At 40.7% G+C, this 18,871-nt stretch overlaps 1 protein-coding gene across 3 annotated transcripts in view; it reads left to right on the top strand.

Moving 5' to 3' along the window:
- Positions 1-18,871, top strand: part of VANGL1 (VANGL planar cell polarity protein 1) — a 78,860-nt gene that overhangs the window by 17,974 nt on the left and 42,015 nt on the right. For 2 of the 3 annotated variants that reach the window (XM_072644450.1, XM_072644451.1), the window contains exons 2-3: positions 3,520-3,789; positions 14,176-14,308. In XM_072644450.1, the coding sequence (XP_072500551.1) occupies positions 3,719-3,789; positions 14,176-14,308 (204 nt within the window). In that variant the 5' untranslated portion in view covers positions 3,520-3,718. Of the gene's footprint in view, positions 1-3,519; positions 3,790-5,069; positions 5,269-14,175; positions 14,309-18,871 lie in introns of all 3 variants that reach the window. The other variant, XM_072644452.1, reaches the window with a different exon arrangement.

An 18,871-nucleotide genomic window follows, 5' to 3' on the forward strand; every position in this document is an offset into this window, starting at 1 on the left:
AGGCTAAAGTCTTATCAGATTCTCACTTTGAGTGAGATACACCCATTCAGTGAATAGGCCTCTTTAAGTAGTTACTCTAGGGATGGCTTCTTTAATCAAAAAGAAAAAAATCAAAGTGGGAGGGGAAGACCCTCAGGGTGGAGAAGGAGGAATAGGAAGAGGAACAGAAAAAAAAGAACAGCCCCTGCCTTCACAGCTTTTCTTCCTTTTATTTAGGGAAATGTGTGTGTGTGTATACAACAAACTAAGTATATATATTATGTATATACACACATATTTATGTGTGTATATATTTATATATATGAAAATACAAACTAAGTATAAGATAATTGAGGCTCACTTGTCATTTAGGGGAAAGAGAACATCAGAAAAAGCCCCAGGTAGATGGTAGTTGACCAGAACTTTGAAGAAAGCTAGGGATTCAGTGTCGTATAATGGAAAGGACGCTGGCTCTGGAGGGAATAATGCCTAATAAATTTGGAAAGGAAGACTGGAGGCAGATTGGGAAGGGCTTTAAAGTTAGACAGAAACTTCTTGAGTTTGGGTGCGACATAGTCAAACCTGGGCCATAAGTATATCATTTTGGCAGCTATGTAGACATTAGATTGGAGAGGGAAAAGATATGAGGCAGCAGGAGTTAGGATACTTTTGCAATAGTTCATGTGAGAGGTGATGAAGTCCTGGATTTAGTGGTGATCATGGGGATGGAGAAAAGGGAACTAATGTAGGAGATGTAAGGAAAGAGAGTTGATGAGACTTGGTAACTGATCGAATATGGGGAATTAGGGAGAGTGAGGAGTTGGGCATAATCCCAGAGCCAGAAACCTGGGTGAGCTGAAGAATTGTGGTCCCTCCTTAAAAGCAGGGCATTTCAGAAGAAGGGATGGGATTGGGGGAAAGGTTCCATTTCACACATCCTGAATTTGAGATGCGTATAAGAGAGGTGTCCAGGAGGCAATTGATAAAACAGACCTGGAGTGCAGGAGGGAGGAGAAAGAATATGTGCAGATTTGGGAGTTATTTGCACAGAGTTGAAAGTTGAGCCCATGGGAGCTGGTGAGACACCGACAAGGTGAGAAAAGAGGTTCTGGGAGAGACATCTCAGTTAAGGGGAAGGATGTGGCTCCCGTATTTCTGTAAATATCCTTAGCAGAAATGACATTTTAAAAATTAGAAATTTTATAAGCTGTTAAAATATATCAGAAAGGGTGTTCCAGTCTATAGAATTTGCATAGACAGTTGGCTTCAGTGAGACAAGCCGGCTTCCAGAGTTGGAGGTGGCAACTGTAGTCAGGGCAGCTCACCTCTATTTCCTCCCTCTCTGCTCATCCCTGAGTCTGCAGTCTTTGTTTTCCATGACACGTACGTGGCTCATTGCTGTTGTCTGTGTCTGCTGTTCCAGCTCCCATATGGAACTTCGGACAGGAGCTGTTATGTTTGGATGGTGATGTAAGGAAAGCAAATGACAGATGGAACATGGTTCCAGCGTGGTGGGATGCAAGGAAGGAAGCAGGGCTTTTGGATTCCCGAGGGTGGGTGCTTTCCTTTTCCAAGAATTCAGGGGCTTTAGCATTTTGCTGCACTGACTGCAAGAATGATCTGTGCACAGTTAGTAAAATTGTCAAGAATATACTCAGGACACTTTTTGCACAGAAAACTGCCTCGTTGGTGGGGGGTGTTGGGTGTGGATAGAACAAGAGACTTCGCATGGAAAAATCAATGAATTTGGAGCCAGAGGACCAGAGTACAACCCTCAGTTCCACCCTCTTAGTACTCATGTGACTATGGACCACTTACTAGTATTTATTGAGTGAATAAATGTAGCCAGCAGTATACTATCAGCTAGGGAAACAGATTAAAAAACAAACAAGCAGTAGTTCTTGCCCTCAAGTAGATTACATTCAATTGGGTGGATACAACATTTACATGGTTTGGTAAATATAATTTGAGGAGGAAGAAAATACTAAAAATAAGTATTATAAAAATGACACTACAAAAATAAAAATAAGAAAACACTAAAAAACTGAATTTAGCCTTAAATACTACTACTATTGCTACTACCACTACTACTGCCACCACCACTACCATTACCACCACAACCCCTTCTATTACTATTACTACTACTGCTGTTGCTGCTGCTACTAGTACTACTACTGCTACTGCTACTACTACTTCTATTACTACTACTATTGCTACTAGTATACTACGACTACTACTACCACCACCACCACACTTATATAGTATCTAGTGCTTTCTATAAAATTGTCTTATTCAGTCCCCTCAACCAGAGGTAGCAAATATATTACCCACAACATTCCTGAGTACAAGACAAGCCAGATTGAAATGTAATTGGAAAATATTTAACAAAATTAATAAAAACACATTAAAACATAGATATTATTACATTTTAAAATTAAATTAATATGTGGCCTGCGGGAAACCTCATGTAGGAATTAGTGACTCTCACTACTGTGTTCATCTGTTTTTCCGGTAGGTTCAGCTAGCCTGATTTTAGAAATGAAACACAAACTCATAGGTCACACAAGTAGTAAGTGTGTAAGGCAGGATTTGAAATTAGGTTTTCTAACTCTTACATCAGGACTCTTTCTATTGTACCATGCTTCCTAGAAATGAAGTGATTAGAAATAGATCTAAGATAAATGGGAGTTTACTTGGTATGATATAAGTAGGATTTAAACTCAGGTTATTGTGACTTGGAGGCCAGTGTTCTTCCGTCTTTGACTCTATGGTCCTGTGATTCCCTGGTATCTCTGAACTGATCAATGATGAGAGTGTGTTTATTCCTTGTAGTTACCTATTGGGAAGCTAGTCAGTCAGTAAACATTTATTAAATGCCTACTATGTGTCAGGCACTGTGCTAATAAACATTGGGGATACAAAAAAAAGGCAAAAGCCAGTCCCTTCCCTCAAGAAACTTACATTCTTCCATTTGTCTGAAGAGGACCAGTGACATCATGGGATATCTTGATTTGCTCATGAATTGGATTTGTGAAGAAGAATTGAACAGAGTGGTCAACCTGTCATTTTCTTCCAGAGTCATTGAAGTCCAGTGACAAGACAACAAGAAACTTAGAGTCTAATAGAGGAGATAATACACGCACACACACATATATACACACACAAACACACACACACACACACACACACACATACAAGCTATATACAAGATAAATTGGAAATAATCAACAGAGGGAAGACACCAAAAAAAGGAAGGTTGAAACTATCTCTTCTTTCTTCAAATGAGAGATTTGGGGGAGGGAGTGTGGCTTGAGGGGTTACTGGTACCCTCTCCACTTATTGGATATGTGTAGGGTGACTATGAAATGCAGGAGTAGGAAACTTGGAGCTGAATCCCTTTCTGGATGCTTAGATAACATTAATATTAACCTGCCTCTCTCCACCTCTTATCTAAATACTCCGTAATCAAAATTCAGAATATTAAGTTGCCACTGATTAGATCCTGCTGCTGCTGTAATATTTTCATTTTTCCCCTTTTAGGTGAATGTTGCGGGGCTAAGGTATCTCTTCCATAGCCTTCCCAAGGCTGAAGAGTTGGAAGACCACTCCTCCAGTTCCCAGACTCCTCCCCTGTGTCTCAGGAGAGCCATCAGTGAAAAGCACCCTACATAGTGGTGGTCATTTTCTCCCAAGGAAATCCGATACCTGCCCCTTCCCCAAGGGCACGGTGCCCTCTGCTATGGATACCGAATCTACGTATTCTGGATATTCTTATTATTCAAGTCACTCCAAGAAATCTCACAGACCGGGGTAGGTAAACTATTGATCATTCACCTCTTCCTTATATGGGAAATGTTCCAGTGTGTGTTCGGGCATTGCCTCTACTACCGATGTCATTGAAATTGTTTCACAGATTAAAACATTTCAAACCAGAGTGCAATAGAGTTGGTAGAGCCGGGAGTTTGTCTCCCTTGACAGTACGGGTAACTGGATCCTGAAAGAGCTTTTAAAATGCATGAGGAGTAACTACCCTGCCAAATTAGATTTTCTAGCAAAAGACAGTGGATGGCCTCTTGTTCTTTTTATAATTGATTTTAGATTAAGATTCTTACTTCAGCTGCAATGTTTCTTTCAGTTTTGAGTGCTTCTCTGAAGGGATCACTCCTCTCCTTTTAGCAATTAACCAAAAATGTAAATGAAAAGGGAAGGTATTAATTTGTTTTCTTTCCTGTCAGGGGATGTTCCTGTTGACTATGGATGGGTTAGAAGCTGTACCTTGAAGTTCATTTCTTAGTAGCTCTGTTGGGTCCTAAGATCATAGATTTAGCCTTTGAAGTGATCTTTGGGGATCATTTGTCCAACTCATTCATTTGACACATGAGGAAACTGAGCCCCAGAGAGGGAGAGTGACCTGATACAGGTCACACAAGAGGAAGAGCTGGGATTTAAACCAGGTCATCTGATTGCAAATCCAGAGCTCTTTCCATTGCACCAATTGCTTGAGCTGAGCCATTCATTCTGGCTGCTCTTGTGGCCCCAGCCTTCATCAGTATAGCCCTCCTAGGTGATGTAGCCTGTGGCTATGGAACAAAGGTTTTTTTTCCTCTGAGCAAAGCTTACTGGCCTACATAAGGTCTATATCAAAACACCGCTCAACCTCTTTAAGGCTATTATAAGCAATGGAGCTAATTTTACTCCCATCAAAGGGATGACCTGTTCAACATGGTGCTGCCATGGAGTGCTCTGTTAGGCCATGGTGAGCCTCTGAATTTCTAGTTAGGTATTGTAGTGGTGGTTACTGTAGTGGGTGAGGCTAATACAATGCATCAATTCCCATACTGCTTCAGAATCAATCATTGAAGTCTTCAGTTGGGGCTAGGAGAAAGCTAGGGCCTTAGGCCACTGTGCTTAGAAGACTGAAAAAATAAATAAATTGGAGAGGTATCATGATGCAGTGGAAAGAAAACAAGCAGAAGGCCTGGCCAAGTTTTAGCTTACTAGTGAGTAACCATGGACAAGTCAGCCTCTGAATCATGAGTTCTCATCTGTGAAATGGGGATGATATAACATCTGCTTTACTGACTTTTCAGGGAGTTTTGAGGAGCATCAAATGAGATAATGTATGTGAAGCACTTGGTTATTAGAAGTATTCCTATTCTAAGTAAAGTGATGGGGCAACATGGAATAGGAGATGAGTCTTCCTGAAGAGGAAGAGGAGGGAACCCTGCCTCAGATACGAACTGGCTCTGTGACCCCTGAGCAAGACCCTTAACCCCTCAACTGTAGCAGGTAAATCTTTAAAGACTCTCTGAAGATCAATGCAGAGAAAGTGCTAATCTGTATTGATAGAAGCAATTTCCTCATTCAGGGAAGCTTCCCCTTACAGATAAAGTGATAGGTTTAGTCTCCAAACTTGTTATTATAATACACTGCATTTCAGAGCCTAGAAAAGGCTTTTCTAACAGAAATGGGACGTAAAAGGAACCGAAAGGTAGACTTACAACTGAAAACCCCCAACCGAAGATTGCAGTACTCGTTTTGGAATCTCAGTTTGAGTATTTTGAGTTTTTCCAGAGAGTTCATAACAACAGTACTGATTACGACACAGAAGATGCCGGAACTCTGGCAGCCCTTTCAGATGAGGCAAATTAGGGCATAAATAAATGTGAATGTTAGCAACTGAATAAGCATCCAATAAATCCATGAACATCTCCAAACATTGAGAACGGTTACAGTCTTAAGTCCTTAGACCTGCCTTGGAAAGCATGTGCCTTGTCAACATAGCCAGCTTTCCCTTTCTTCCCCAAAATTATATAAAGCAGCATTTTGAGGGATTTAATGAATTGTTTGTGCTTTTTTTCTTTTGGAGGGGAAAGTAGGGGTTTTCAGTGATGAAATGAGGAAGATAGATTATTTACAGTTTCCTAGCCTGGAATTCCCTCTTCAACTCACTCAGCCTGTTGACATCTAATACGTCCTTCATGGCTTAGCTGAAATACCATCTCTTCCATGAAGCCCTTCCCTCTTTCTTCTGTTTCCTTGAAATAATCCCTGATCTGATTTCCTAGCATGCATACCTCTCTCCTATACATGTCCTATTTTAATGGATGTTCTATTTACTTATATAGGCAACTTATCACCCCACCTTTCACAGACTTATAATAATTAACACTTAAACTTCGTGTTTGAGGTTTATGAAACATTTTCCTCATAGCAATCTTGTGAAATTGATAGTGTAAGTCTCCTCCCCATTTTACAAATGAGATAACGGAGACCTGAAACAGTTAAAATGACTGGCTCAGCATCCTATAGCTTTGTTCTGGAGGCAGCACTTGAACCTAGGTCTTCTGACCTCAAGACTTCAAGTATTCTTTCTACTAGGAGAACACTGTGGTATGGTGAAAAGAATGTTAAGATTTGACCTAGAGGATTTATGTTCAAAACCTGGCCCTGACACTTAATATCTGTGTGACCTTGGGTGAGTCACTCTTTTTTCCTCTTTTTTAAAAAGAAAACGATTTGATAATAAGACCTCTTTAAGGCCCGTTGCTGCTCTAAACCAGTGAGTCTATAGCACCAACCTAAAAGCTCCTTGTGGATAGCCTTTCTTTTTGTGTCTCTCTCTTGTGCTCAGCTCACTACTTTGCAAATAGGCATTAGCTGTGGTTGCGTGAATAATCCCTTGCTGGTCTCTAGTGTCAGTTTGAGTGGCACACTCTCATGAATATTAAAGGGCCTTGACCCTCATCTTCGTCTTCGGCCGTCTGAGATATCTACATGTTGATAGGCTTTCTAGCCTAATGACAACAGTCTGGATTTGGAGATGGCGGACCTGTTTGCCTCCTAAGTTCTCTGCCTATCTTTTTGTATGATGAAGGCCATTTGCTGGACCTCTCAGGGCTTCAGTTTCTTCATCTGTAGCCTTAGGAGGTGAGTAGCCTAGGTTTCATTACCCCCATTTTACAGAGGAGAAAACTAAGGTTTATAGACTAGGCATCTTGGCAAGTTCACACACTTAGTGGAGTGCAAAAGTGAGACTTGAATCTACTTTTTCAGGGACCCTTCTGGGCTCTTTCTTCTATCCCCACCTGCTTTGCTCAGTACTACACATGGGTTTGTTGTTGGAGCATTCAGGTGGCTGTGGGTTGGAGATCCCTTTCCTCTCCAATATTCAGTGATGCTGTGAGACCTTAATATTCCGCTAGTGACAGGTGAACACATAGAACAGTTCATGGATTCAATCAAGTATCTGTGGAGCTCAAGAGACCTAAGTGGTAGCGTGGTGTTATAGGCATAGGATCTGACGTCAGAGCTAGACTTGAATTCTTTCTCTCTTGCTACATGAATAACCTTGGGAAAGTCATGGATATCCTTCTTTGTCTGTAGAATGAGGGAGCTGGACCACATGGTCTCTCTTCCAGCTTCCAATCTCATGAAATTGTTCTAAAGCTATCTAGGCTGTGATTAAATTTATAGATGCATGCAATTGACTAGCTGCCCACACTGCTGGACTTTAACCATTCTATCCGGTGAATGAATTCTGCGACTGTGGTGTATTATCTGTGCTATAGAGATTGTGAACCCCTTAGGGCAAGGGGTATATTTTATAAATGGTGCATAACAAATGTGTCCTTTATCAGTGTTCCAAGCAGTAATAGTACCTGTCCAAGGACTAGTTAAGGAGAAAGTTCCTCAATCTAGCCAAGCATAGAGCATTACCCAGGTGTGTATGTCTATGAAAAATGAGTGATGGTTTTTGTATTTGTATTTGTTTTTGTTTTTGTTTTTTTTAGACATGCTCAGAATTTGAATATATCTGAATAAGACAGTTGGATATGAAAGGGGCTACACTTTTTTTTTTTTTTTTTTTTGGTAATTTCAGTAGGAGTCTGATTTCAAAAGGGGAATGATAAAATGATTCTGAACTGGATACTCCTGATGACATTGTGATTACCCTCTGAGAGTAATCCAGTTTCCAGGTTGATAGACAAATGAGAACTGTCTAGCTGTTGTCTTAGTTTTGTAGTCTGGCTGCAAAGCTGAAGTCTCAGGAGAGTTTCCAGTTAGCTTGCTGGGAATGTTGGGTAGGAAAGTGCTGTTAAACCACCATTTTTTGTGTAGATTAGTATTTCTTCTTCAGTTTTGTTATAGCGGGGTCCAGAAATGATTGAGATTTGAAGTATAGAAGTGAAACAAATTCAATAGAAATGTAGAACTACTTTTCAGTAGAGATCTGTCTTTTATTTGCAACTTTGTCATCTACCACACAGCTCCAAGTGCCATAGGAACAGTCTTGGAGCTGGCAGTGGATTCATTTAGAGATGACATCAGAATTAGGCAGGACATGAAAGAGGCTTATGCCTGGGGTTATGGGAGAGAAAAAGTAGGGACCACTTGATGGTAAAGGGAAGGGGAAGGATAAAGGACAATGGGGATGATACGGCTATTTGTGGGAAGGAAGAATCAGGCTGGGAAAAATCTGCCTTCTCAGAAACAGAACCCTAGAAGTTGGGATGGTTGTAGGAGGGAAGGAAGGAGTAAGTAGTAGCCGTCAGCTTAACTTGAATTTATATTCCATAGCCACACATATGAACATAGAGAGATACATACCTCACTCAGATACTCTTACAGATTTTCTTCTTTTTTTTACTCACATGCACACAGTTATACAAATACACTTATCTGCACCTGTATTAACAGGTGGGTATAACACATAGGACATTGAAATCGCCAGATTGAGCTTAGATGCTTACCAGCCATATGGCCTTGGGCAAGTCATTGAATCACAGAGCTTCATAGTTGGAAGGGACCTCAGACTCCATCTAATCCAGCACAAGTGGCCACCCAGGGCCTGGCTATGGACCTCTCATGGGAGGAAACCCATTTTATCTGGGGATAGCTCTATCACTTAATCTCTATGAATCAGGTCTGGCCTCTGATAAATGAGTAGAGGAATACTTCCATCAACTACTTCAAAGGGCATTTGTGAGGGTCAAATGAGATGATGGATCGATATAAAATTTAAGTTAATTTAATTTAAATTAATTATAAACCTTAAGGCACTATATGCATTTAAGATTTTATTGTTATTCTTTCTCCTCTTCTTCTTCTTCCTCCTTTCCCATCATATCACCATCATCATCATAATAGTTGCCAGTTATAATAGCACTTTAAAGTTTGCAAAGTGCTTTACAAATATTAGCTCATTTGATCTTCTTAACAACGTGTGAGGTAAGGACTATTATCACCATTTTACAGATGAGGGAACTGAGGCAGAGAAGTTAAATGACTTGTCCAGGACCACACAGCCAGTTAGTATAGAATTATTGATAGAAGGATCTCTGTGCTATCATAGCTACATCTAAGTTATAAGACAGTGGGGTATAATGGAAAGAGTACTTGGAATTAGAAGGACCATAGTTCAGATCCTACCTCTGACCTACTCTGTGTAAACCTAGGCAGTTCATTTAAGTTCTCTGAGCTTTAGTTCCTATGTGAAAAATAGGATTATGAATGGTACCTGCCTCACAAGATGGTTGTGAGCATCAGAAGTGTATAAAACATAAGGTATATAAAGTGTTTTGCAATCCTTACATAGTTACATAAGTACAAGCTATTAATATTATGAACCCACTGAGATACAAACCATCGGACACATCTATAGGTACATAAATCCCTAAGGAGAGGCTGTATGGCATCGTAGTGGAGACCTGGGCTTTTGAGGCCCACCAGTAGCTTTAATTCTTCATGGGCTGAGTATTCCATGACTTAGCACTAAATAATGGCAAAATATTGATGTCAGCCAGTCAGCATTTATTAAATGCCTATTGTGTGCCAGATGCTGTGTTAGGCAAAAGACATTTCCTGCCCTCAAGGAGCTCACCATCTTATGAGGACAAACAGACATGTACAAACAAGTTAAATACGGGATAGGTGTGTGTGTTTGTCCTTCACTGCTGAAGAAGACCATGCCATCAGAGAAATAATGGCAAGACTTGCACTTGACTTTGATTGAGGGAGGGCTGTGCAGGTCACCAGCCTCACTTCTTCTCCAGAGCCATCTGGATCCAGTGACCAGATATTCATCAGGATGACTGGAGATGACCCAGGATGAGGCAGTTGGGGTTAAGTGACTTGCCCAAGGTCACACAGCTAGTGAGTGTCAAGTGTCTGCAGAGAGATTTGAACTCAGGTCCTCCTGACTCCTGCACTGGTGCTCTATCCACTGTACCACCTAGCTGCCCCTACAGGATAAGTAGGAAATATTTAAAAGAGGGAAGACACTGGAATTAAGAGGGGTTGGGAAAGATATCTTGTATAAGATGGGATTTTAGTTGGAGCTTAAAGGAAGTCAGTAGATGGAGATGCATAGTAAGAACGTTCCAAGAGTAGGGGACAGCTAGAGAAAATGCCTGAGTCTGATGTAATGAAGTCAGCCTTTGTTTCAGGGAGAAATCAGAGAGTCTGGGTTCAAATCCTGCCTCTGGTCCTTACTACTGATATGACCATGAACAAGTCACTTAATCTCCCTGAGTCTCAGTTTTCTTACGTGTAAAATGAGAGCATTTGATCAGATGGCCTTCTGGATCTATGATGTTATGGACCTATAAATATTGTCCCCTACCCCTGAGGACATCTGGAAGGTCTTTACTGTTTTAAGGTCTATGGTATTTACTGGGTGCTATGGTAGCATATTGCAGAAAGCATACTGATGTCCTCAGAGACTTTTTTGTGCATTCAGATGTCTCTGGGACCATTTCAGAGCTATGATTCTGGGTTAGGAGTTTTCGTGGAGAATTATAATTGTTATGGAGTCTGTCTCTTGCCTGTCCTCGAAGTTAAGGAATGGTGTGATGGTCAATAGTCAATCCTTTGACTATCAAGCATCTCCCTCTAGTATTCATTAATCAATCAAACACTTTCTTTGTGCCATTAGATTGTAAATTCCTTGAGGGCAGGGCTGTTTTTTGCTTCTGTTTGTATGCCCCACACTTAGCACAGTGCCTGGCACATAGTAAGCACTGAATAAATAAATGCTTATTGATTGATTCATTCTTAGGTACTACGCTAAATGGTTGTTGTTCAGTTGTTTCAGTCATGTCCAATGCTTCATGACCCCATTTTGGGGTTCTTTTGGCAAAGATACTGGAGTGGTTTGCCATTTCCTTCTCCAACTCATTTTACAGAGGAGGAAACTGAGGCAAACAGGATTTGCCCAGGATCACATGACTAATTATAACAGTTCTGATGCCTGATTTGAACTCAAGAAGATGAATCTTCCTGGCTCCAGGCGGGTCCCTCTATCCATTGGGCACCTAGCTACCCCACTATTCTTGTACCAAGACGGAGGCAGAATCCCATCAGAGATCTTCCATTCTAATGGGGAAGACAAAATGTACAGAATATACACAAATGAGAATTAGGAAGTTTTGTAGGGGAAGCTTGGGAAAGCTTCTATTTAACTGGTGACCTGTGAGAAAGTTGTTTTTACAGGTCACATCCTTTAAAAACAAACACTGTTAGAATGACCAGTTCACCATGTCACCTTAGCCTAGCCAGTCTTCTATCATAATGAGGCCTTTAGTGATCCTGACTTAGTTTGTGAAAGCTTTTATCTAGTTAGCCTCCTTAAAAAATAAAAACAAACAAACACTTGATAGCTGTTTGCATGGCACCACTTAAGAGGAAAAAGAAGAAAATAAAAACTTTCATTGATATCTTCAGGCTGACACTTAAGTTTAGCTATCAGATCAGTTAGCCAGGATCTTTGTGGATAGCTATGGGCTCTAGACTTCAGAAAAAACAAAAAACTTCCTTTTATCAGATAGTGATCCCTTTAACAGGCTCACCCTGATTTTTATCAAAGTATTATCAGATTATAGAGAATTTCTTGTTCTTTTGTTACTCTGTGTTCCCTTAGAAACAAGTAGGAGTAGACGTAGGAGTGCCTGGCCCTGTGCTGCTACTCCCCAGGTAGGCACAGGTTAGGGCCAGTGCCATAGAATTAGTCATTCCAGTGATCATCTGATATGCAGAATGTAGTATAAAGAGCTCTAGACTTAGGGTCCGCAGGCTTGCCTGGGTTCATATCCTACCTCTGCTACTAGCAGCTTGACATTGGACAAATCACCTCGTATCTATGTGCTTCAGTTCCTAGACTAAATTATTTTTCAGGTTCCTCTTCCCACCTCCATCCCTTCTCCTTTGCCCTGAATCTGTGATCTTGTGATTTCCCATGGATTTTGATACTGCCTTTCTCCGCATTCTCAGCTTAACATAGTGACCAGCCCATGCTCAGTGCTCAATAAGTGTTCATGGGTTATTAGGATTTGACTTGTACGGGACTACCGGTGGGTTCCAATAGATGATAAGCTTCTTCCTGGAAGTAACTGTCCACCTTTGTCGTCTTATCTCTAACATCTAACAGAGTGCCTGGCACACTGTAGGCATTTAGTAGGTGCTTAATGATTGATACAAACAATCAGAAGGGTGCAGTGGGTATGTGATTTGGTTGGTTCCTAAGTCAGTTATCATTCTCTTCCTCTTGAGATTACTTTGTATTGTATATGTTTTGTACATAAAAAGAGAGATTAAGTGAATAAATAGAAAGGTGGCACCTTACCTTAGAGAGGGAAGGTATTGGTAAGATGGAAATTCAGTGTTAGCCAGGGTACAAATAGTTTAAATTTTTGTCTAAATTACCACTAACTTTCTAAAATAAATTTTTTAATCCCACTTTGCTGTGAGCTGTATGACTTTCACAACAAATTATCTATCTGGCTCTTTATCTAGATAGATAGATGTTTTTTACTGTTAGATCTATTTAGAATACTGTGACCATTGTTGGGAATGAGGGCAAGTGTTTGGCTGGCAGCAGAGGCTGCGCTGAGGAGCCCAGGGATCCCATGGGAAAGAGGAGCAGCCCACTTATTTATTTACTCTAGCCAACTGAGGGGCCTGAATGGTTGGGACCCTTTGATCCTCAGTCAGCAGCTGTGACTAGAAGTGCCATTTTCCATCTGTGTTTAATGCACAGGTTGTGACCCCATTTCTCTGTGGGCTTTGCCACAATGATTGATACCTTTTGTAACCTCCAGATTGGATTACTGTAGGGTGTGCTCCGGGATCCCTGGACGACCACCCAGAACGTTGATCTGGTATTGAACGCCTATTTCCCTTAAGTGGTTATAGCCACTTGGATCATATTTTTTTAAAAAGAAGGAAAGAAAACATTGACATTTTTCCTGTTTATTTTCCCCACTTGTGGGTATTTGAGGGTTTCTAAGATCAGCTGGTGTTATTGGAGAATGACTTTCAGACCTGAACTTATGGGATTGATAATAAAATCATATCATCTACTATGGGTTTAGAATCCCTTTCCTGTTCCTGCCAGACCAAGATGTAGGGCCAAGAAAAAGCCGTATCTTCTAATTCATGCCATTGGCAAGGGAAGTATAATATCAGTTGACATTTACTTACATAGCAAGGTAAGGTTCATCAAGAATTTCTGCATACATTCTCATGTGATCATCCAGCAACCCTGTGAGGTAGATACTGTATCATCCCCATTTTTCAAATGAGAACAGTGAGGCCCGACAAGGATGGAACCTTCCCATGGTCACACAGGTAATAAGTGTCATCAGAAAGAAAATTCCACATGAAAAAAACAAATTTGACACCTGGAGAGTATAGTGTGGTTTGCATACTGGCAGAAGTAATTACATTTTCATAAATCCAGAAAGAATTGATGCTGAATTTTAAGTGAGAATTTGGTGATTTCTAAGGTTCCTTCATGCACTAAATCCTATGATCTCATGATAAGTAAGAGAATAATCATGAAAGAAATTGTTGTAGCTAATTATCTTAACATAGCTATAGCTTTTGGGCAGCTGGAAAGAGCACTATGCCTGGAGCCAGGAAGATCTGAATTCAGATCCAGCCTCTGAAACCTATTAGCTGTGTGACCCAAGACAAGTCGCCCAACTCCTGTTTGCCTCATCTGTAAAATGGGGCTACACTGGAGAAGGAAATGGCAAACAGCTTCAATATCTTTGCCAAGAAAACCCCAAAGCCAAGTCCATGGAATTATGAAGAGTTGGACACAGTTCAATCAGCAGTAACAACAGCCTGCATGTCTATATCTATTTCTTCATCTCCGTATCCATATCCATATTTGTATCTTTTTTTGTTCCTTAGGGAGAGAAATCGAGAGAGACACAAATCCCCCCGAAGTAAAGATGGCAACCGTTCAGAAAAATCGGTCACCATTCAGGCCCCTCCAGCAGAACCACTGTTGGGGAATGATTCGACTCGAGCAGAGGAGGTACAGGTAAGGATGAAAGAGGGAACGGAACAGGAACGAAGGGTAATATTTCACGGCAGACACCCATTTCAGTCCATCTTTTTTCTCGCTTTTAGTAGACTGTCTTTATCATTCCTGTGGGTTTCACTATTTTTTGCTGATATGTTCATTCACTTTTATCTAGCTCTTTCCATTTGTTTGAGGGCCTACAGCCCAGTGCTTTGTTGGCTCAGTGATTGCTTTGCCTCTAAGTCAGAGGCTACTTCCCCACACTTTACGTGGTGCTCAGAGATAAGCCAGAATTATTAGACCTAATCAAAGAAAAGGAATCATTTCGGAGCATCAAAGGAGAGGAGTAACTGACTAGAGGCTGTGTTGCCACAGGTAATGAGAGGGAGGACTGGAAACAGACTATAACTGGTCACAGAACTGGAGCTATTTAACTTAGACAAAAGAAGGTTTGAGGGAGAGAGGGTAGGTATCTTATTCTGCTTGGTCCCCAAAAACTAACGGAATTAGAAACAATGGTTGCAATTTGCAGAGATAGATTTAGGCTCAAAGTAAGAGAAAGAGCCCTCTTCCTAATAATTAGAGCTATCCAAAAGGAGAATGAACCATGTTGGGAGGCAGTGGGTTCTCCAATATCTCTGTAAGCAGAGGTGGGATGATCTCTTGTTGGAGATGTTGTCCAAGGAATGCCTGTAACATGCAAGTTAGGCTAAATTTTCTAAGTCTGAGATTCTGCCACTTGTTTCTGAATAGAATCGTTCTTCTATGTAGAAGGAAAAAATATAATCCTTGAGTTGCCGCTTCCTGTAGCAGAGTCACCTTTAAAAAGTCAGAGTGATGGTGTATTTCAATTAGCACTGGGAAGGATGGGAGAAAGAAGTGAAGGTAGCATTCAGAGCTCACTGTGAGAATCAGAAACAATGGAATTTGCCATTACACTCATTGGGAGGCTGCATCCATAGATTCTCAGTCCCCTCCACACGCCCCCCACCTCCGACTCCCCAGATGGAAATTCGTTAACAAACAGACCACACATTGGCATATGTGTAGTCAGACACCGCCACCCCCTCAGATGAACCATCCAAGGGATAGTACACATACCCTCAGACATGCAAATCAAACTCCAGAAGTGTGCACATATGTTTGCCTAAAGAGATGTGTATGTGTAGACATGTCTCCCAGGAATGTTTCCCTGCCTGATATTATATCATACTAGTGTTATTTATACATTACAATCAAACTAGATGTTAACCCCTTGGGGCTTTTAGTCTCAGATGCACATCAGAGGGTTGGCAATGATCTTAGCCAGGTTAAGGCTCCATGGCATTAACTTTCCCAAGTGTTAGACTGTATACTAAAGCTTCCTTCACAGTATTCTAGTGCATCCGGCTGTAAAGTTGTTTCTCTGAATATTGTGTTGTTATGGATACAATAAATAATACTGCTTAGAGGCCAAAGGATCACAGATTTAGACTGGAACAAATTGCAGAGGTAATCTAATCCATCCCCCATGGGCCTAGACTCATCCAGGGTTACGCAGTAAATGATAAACTGGGATTTGAACACAGGATTGGGACTTCATTGTCTCCCTCTGAATCACAAAATAATAGAATAAGGATTTGGAGTAAGAAGGAACCTTAGAGTTAATTGAGGCTCATGGATTTTTGAACTGGAATTGACCTCACAGGCAGTTTAGTCCATCCCTTTCTTTATTTTAAGAAGATAGTGAAGCCTAGAAAGTTTAAGTGGCTTGCCCTAGGTCACACAGGTAAGTGGGAGAGCTAAGGTTTGAATTCAGGTCCATTAATTCTAAATCCAACATTCTTTACCCTATGTCATGCTTCCTTTCTGATTACACATACATACCAGCTACTGAACATATCTCAGGGAGTGGGCAAGGACCTACTGCTTTCCTCTCCCAAGTTGATATACAAACAAGGTTACTTAGTGAGTCCGTGTAGCATGGCTCAGTTTTGTTTTTTTTTTTAACCACTATAGGCCTTTCCCTCCGATTCCTGAACTGCTAAATGACCCTAAGATTTTTGAGGACCACTCTCTAATTATAGGTTTGGACCAGATTTTTTTTTTTTTTTTGCAAGGTACCCGCTGCTGTCATAGACAGCTAACTTCCAGTAAGAGCTGTGGTTCAAGGGATCTTCTGGTTCATTGCAGGCCCTTGGAAGTTATTCTGCAGGGTACCTCTTGAGCATATAGGTATATATGCTGGTGTGGTTATTATCTAAGCATAAGAATGCTGGGCAACCTTTAGAGTTACCTGGCTCTTATATAATTCACAGATGTATGCATACATGCCATTAAAGATTAAACATACATACATATATATATGTTTGTGTATACACTCATAAAATATGTGTATATATGTACATATGTATACATGCACACACATACATGTATGTATATTAGATAGAAGGTGAGTAAAAAAAGAGAGAATGAATGGTGATTTGAGAAGGGTGACTGATCATTTTAGTCATTTTAACTTGTTAAAATATCAAGAGTTTTGCTAGGCATGGTCCAAAACATGGAATTCTTCCTACAAAAAAGTAACCACATATAGCTGGTGGACTATGTTCTGAATGAATTTGTTACTCAGTTTTGGCAAGATTCTTTTTCCGTATGTTATTTTTTGAGTTGAAGAACTAATTTTTACAGCAGTTCTTGGCTCTGTGTCCCCATTTTAGCTTCTACTTCTCATAGTTCTTGTACTTTGCCACTTGAATTATTGTAGGATCTAAACTTATTTAGTTCAGTTATGACCCAGGTATCACTGGCCCCTTGGGACAGTGGGTACTGCCTCAATTTCATTTGTGTTTTCCCAGGTGACTCAATTATCATACTTGTTTTAAGAAAGTAGCTTGGTGTAGTGAAAAGAATAGTAGATTTGGAGTGAAAGATTCTTGGCTTGAACCCTTCTTACCTGTGTGACCTTGGACAAGTAACTTCCCTACTCTAACCTACAGTTTCCTCATTTGTAAATAAGGGAGCTGAATTAGATGGCCCCTGTTATCCCTTCAGTTGTAGATCTTTACTTCCCTAAGCCCAGGTATTGATCTCATTTGGGCACATTACTCTACTTTGCCTTTCTGTGAGTTTTACAGATTTGCTTGTCTATATAAACCAATGAGGTAAACTCCCTGGAACGTTCAGGTTCACGACTGTTGCTGGTTCTAAATGAGTTTACTGAGCAGTGCAGTGACAAGATAGCTAAAAATGTGAACAGGCAGCCCAAAATAAATGAATATTCAAATGACCAAAATAAGAAAGTATTAAGAAAAATGGAAGAAAAATATGCTAATTTTCTCTGGCTCCCTTTCTTATATCAAGCCAAGCTAACAAGCATTTATTAAGTGCCTCCTGTGTTCCAGACACTGGGCTGAGTGCTGAGGATACAAAGAAGGAAAAAATAGTAGTCCCTTCCCTCAAGGAGCTCACATTCTAATGGGAGAGACAACATGTAAAACACTACATACAAACAAGCTACAGATCAGATAAATAGATAATCTCAGAGTGAAGACATTGTGATGAAGGATGCCTGGGAAAGGCTTATTACAGAAGATGAGACTGTAGCTGAGACTTGAAGGAAGATCATAGCAGGAATGAGGAGAAAGACTATTCCAGATATGGGACAAAGTAAATGAAAATGCTTGGAGTCATTTGGAGAGGGGAATATCTTGTTGGTAGAACAGCAAGAAGGCCAGTGTTAATGGATGGCAGAGTACATGGAGGAAAGTTAAGATGTAAAAGTAGAAAGGTAGGACGGGGCCAGTTTATGAAGGGCTTTAAAAACTAAACAGCAGTGTTTATGTTTGATCCTGGAAGTCATAGGGAACCTTTACTGATTAGGGGTGTAATATAGTCAGACCTCTACTGTAGGAAGATCAATTTCATAGCCAAGAGGAGAGCAGACTGGGATTGGGAGAGACTTGAGGCTGGCTGTTGCCATAGCCCAGAGGTTGAGGTGATGAGGGCATAAACTAGGGGAAGGTCAGAGGAGAGAAGGAAACGTATAGGAGTATTGTCACAATTGTAGAAAGGACTTAGTAATGATGGTGAGAGAGAGTGAAGAGTCAAGCCTGGGTAATGGGGAGGATGGCAATATTTTCAACAATATCAGGGAAGTTAAGAACAGAGGTAAGTTTAGGAGGAAGGTTATGAGTTTTATTTTGGACATGTTGAGTTTAAGGTGGCTATGGGACATGTAGTTTGAAATATCCAATTGGAAGTTGGAGGTCTGAGCCTGGAGGTCAGCAGAGAGGTTACGGATGGACAAATGGTTGGGGGAATTATCAACATAGAGAGGATAATTGAATTCATGAGAACTGATGAGATCTTCAAATGAAATAGAGAAGGCGAGAAGATGCCCAGAACAGAGCCTTGGGAGACATATGTGGTTTGCAAGGATATACAGTAAAGGAGATTGTGAAGGAATGGCCAGATAGGAGAGGATAAACCTAAAGAGCAGAGGGTGATGGACATTGTCAGAGGCTATATATAGAGAGGTCATGAAAGATAAAGCCTGAGAAAAAGCCGTGAGATTAGACAATTAAGAGCTTAGCCAGGTGG

The sequence above is a fragment of the Notamacropus eugenii genome, chromosome 2 (genome assembly GCF_028372415.1).
Source record: "Notamacropus eugenii isolate mMacEug1 chromosome 2, mMacEug1.pri_v2, whole genome shotgun sequence".
Classification (NCBI taxonomy): Eukaryota; Metazoa; Chordata; class Mammalia; order Diprotodontia; family Macropodidae; genus Notamacropus; species Notamacropus eugenii.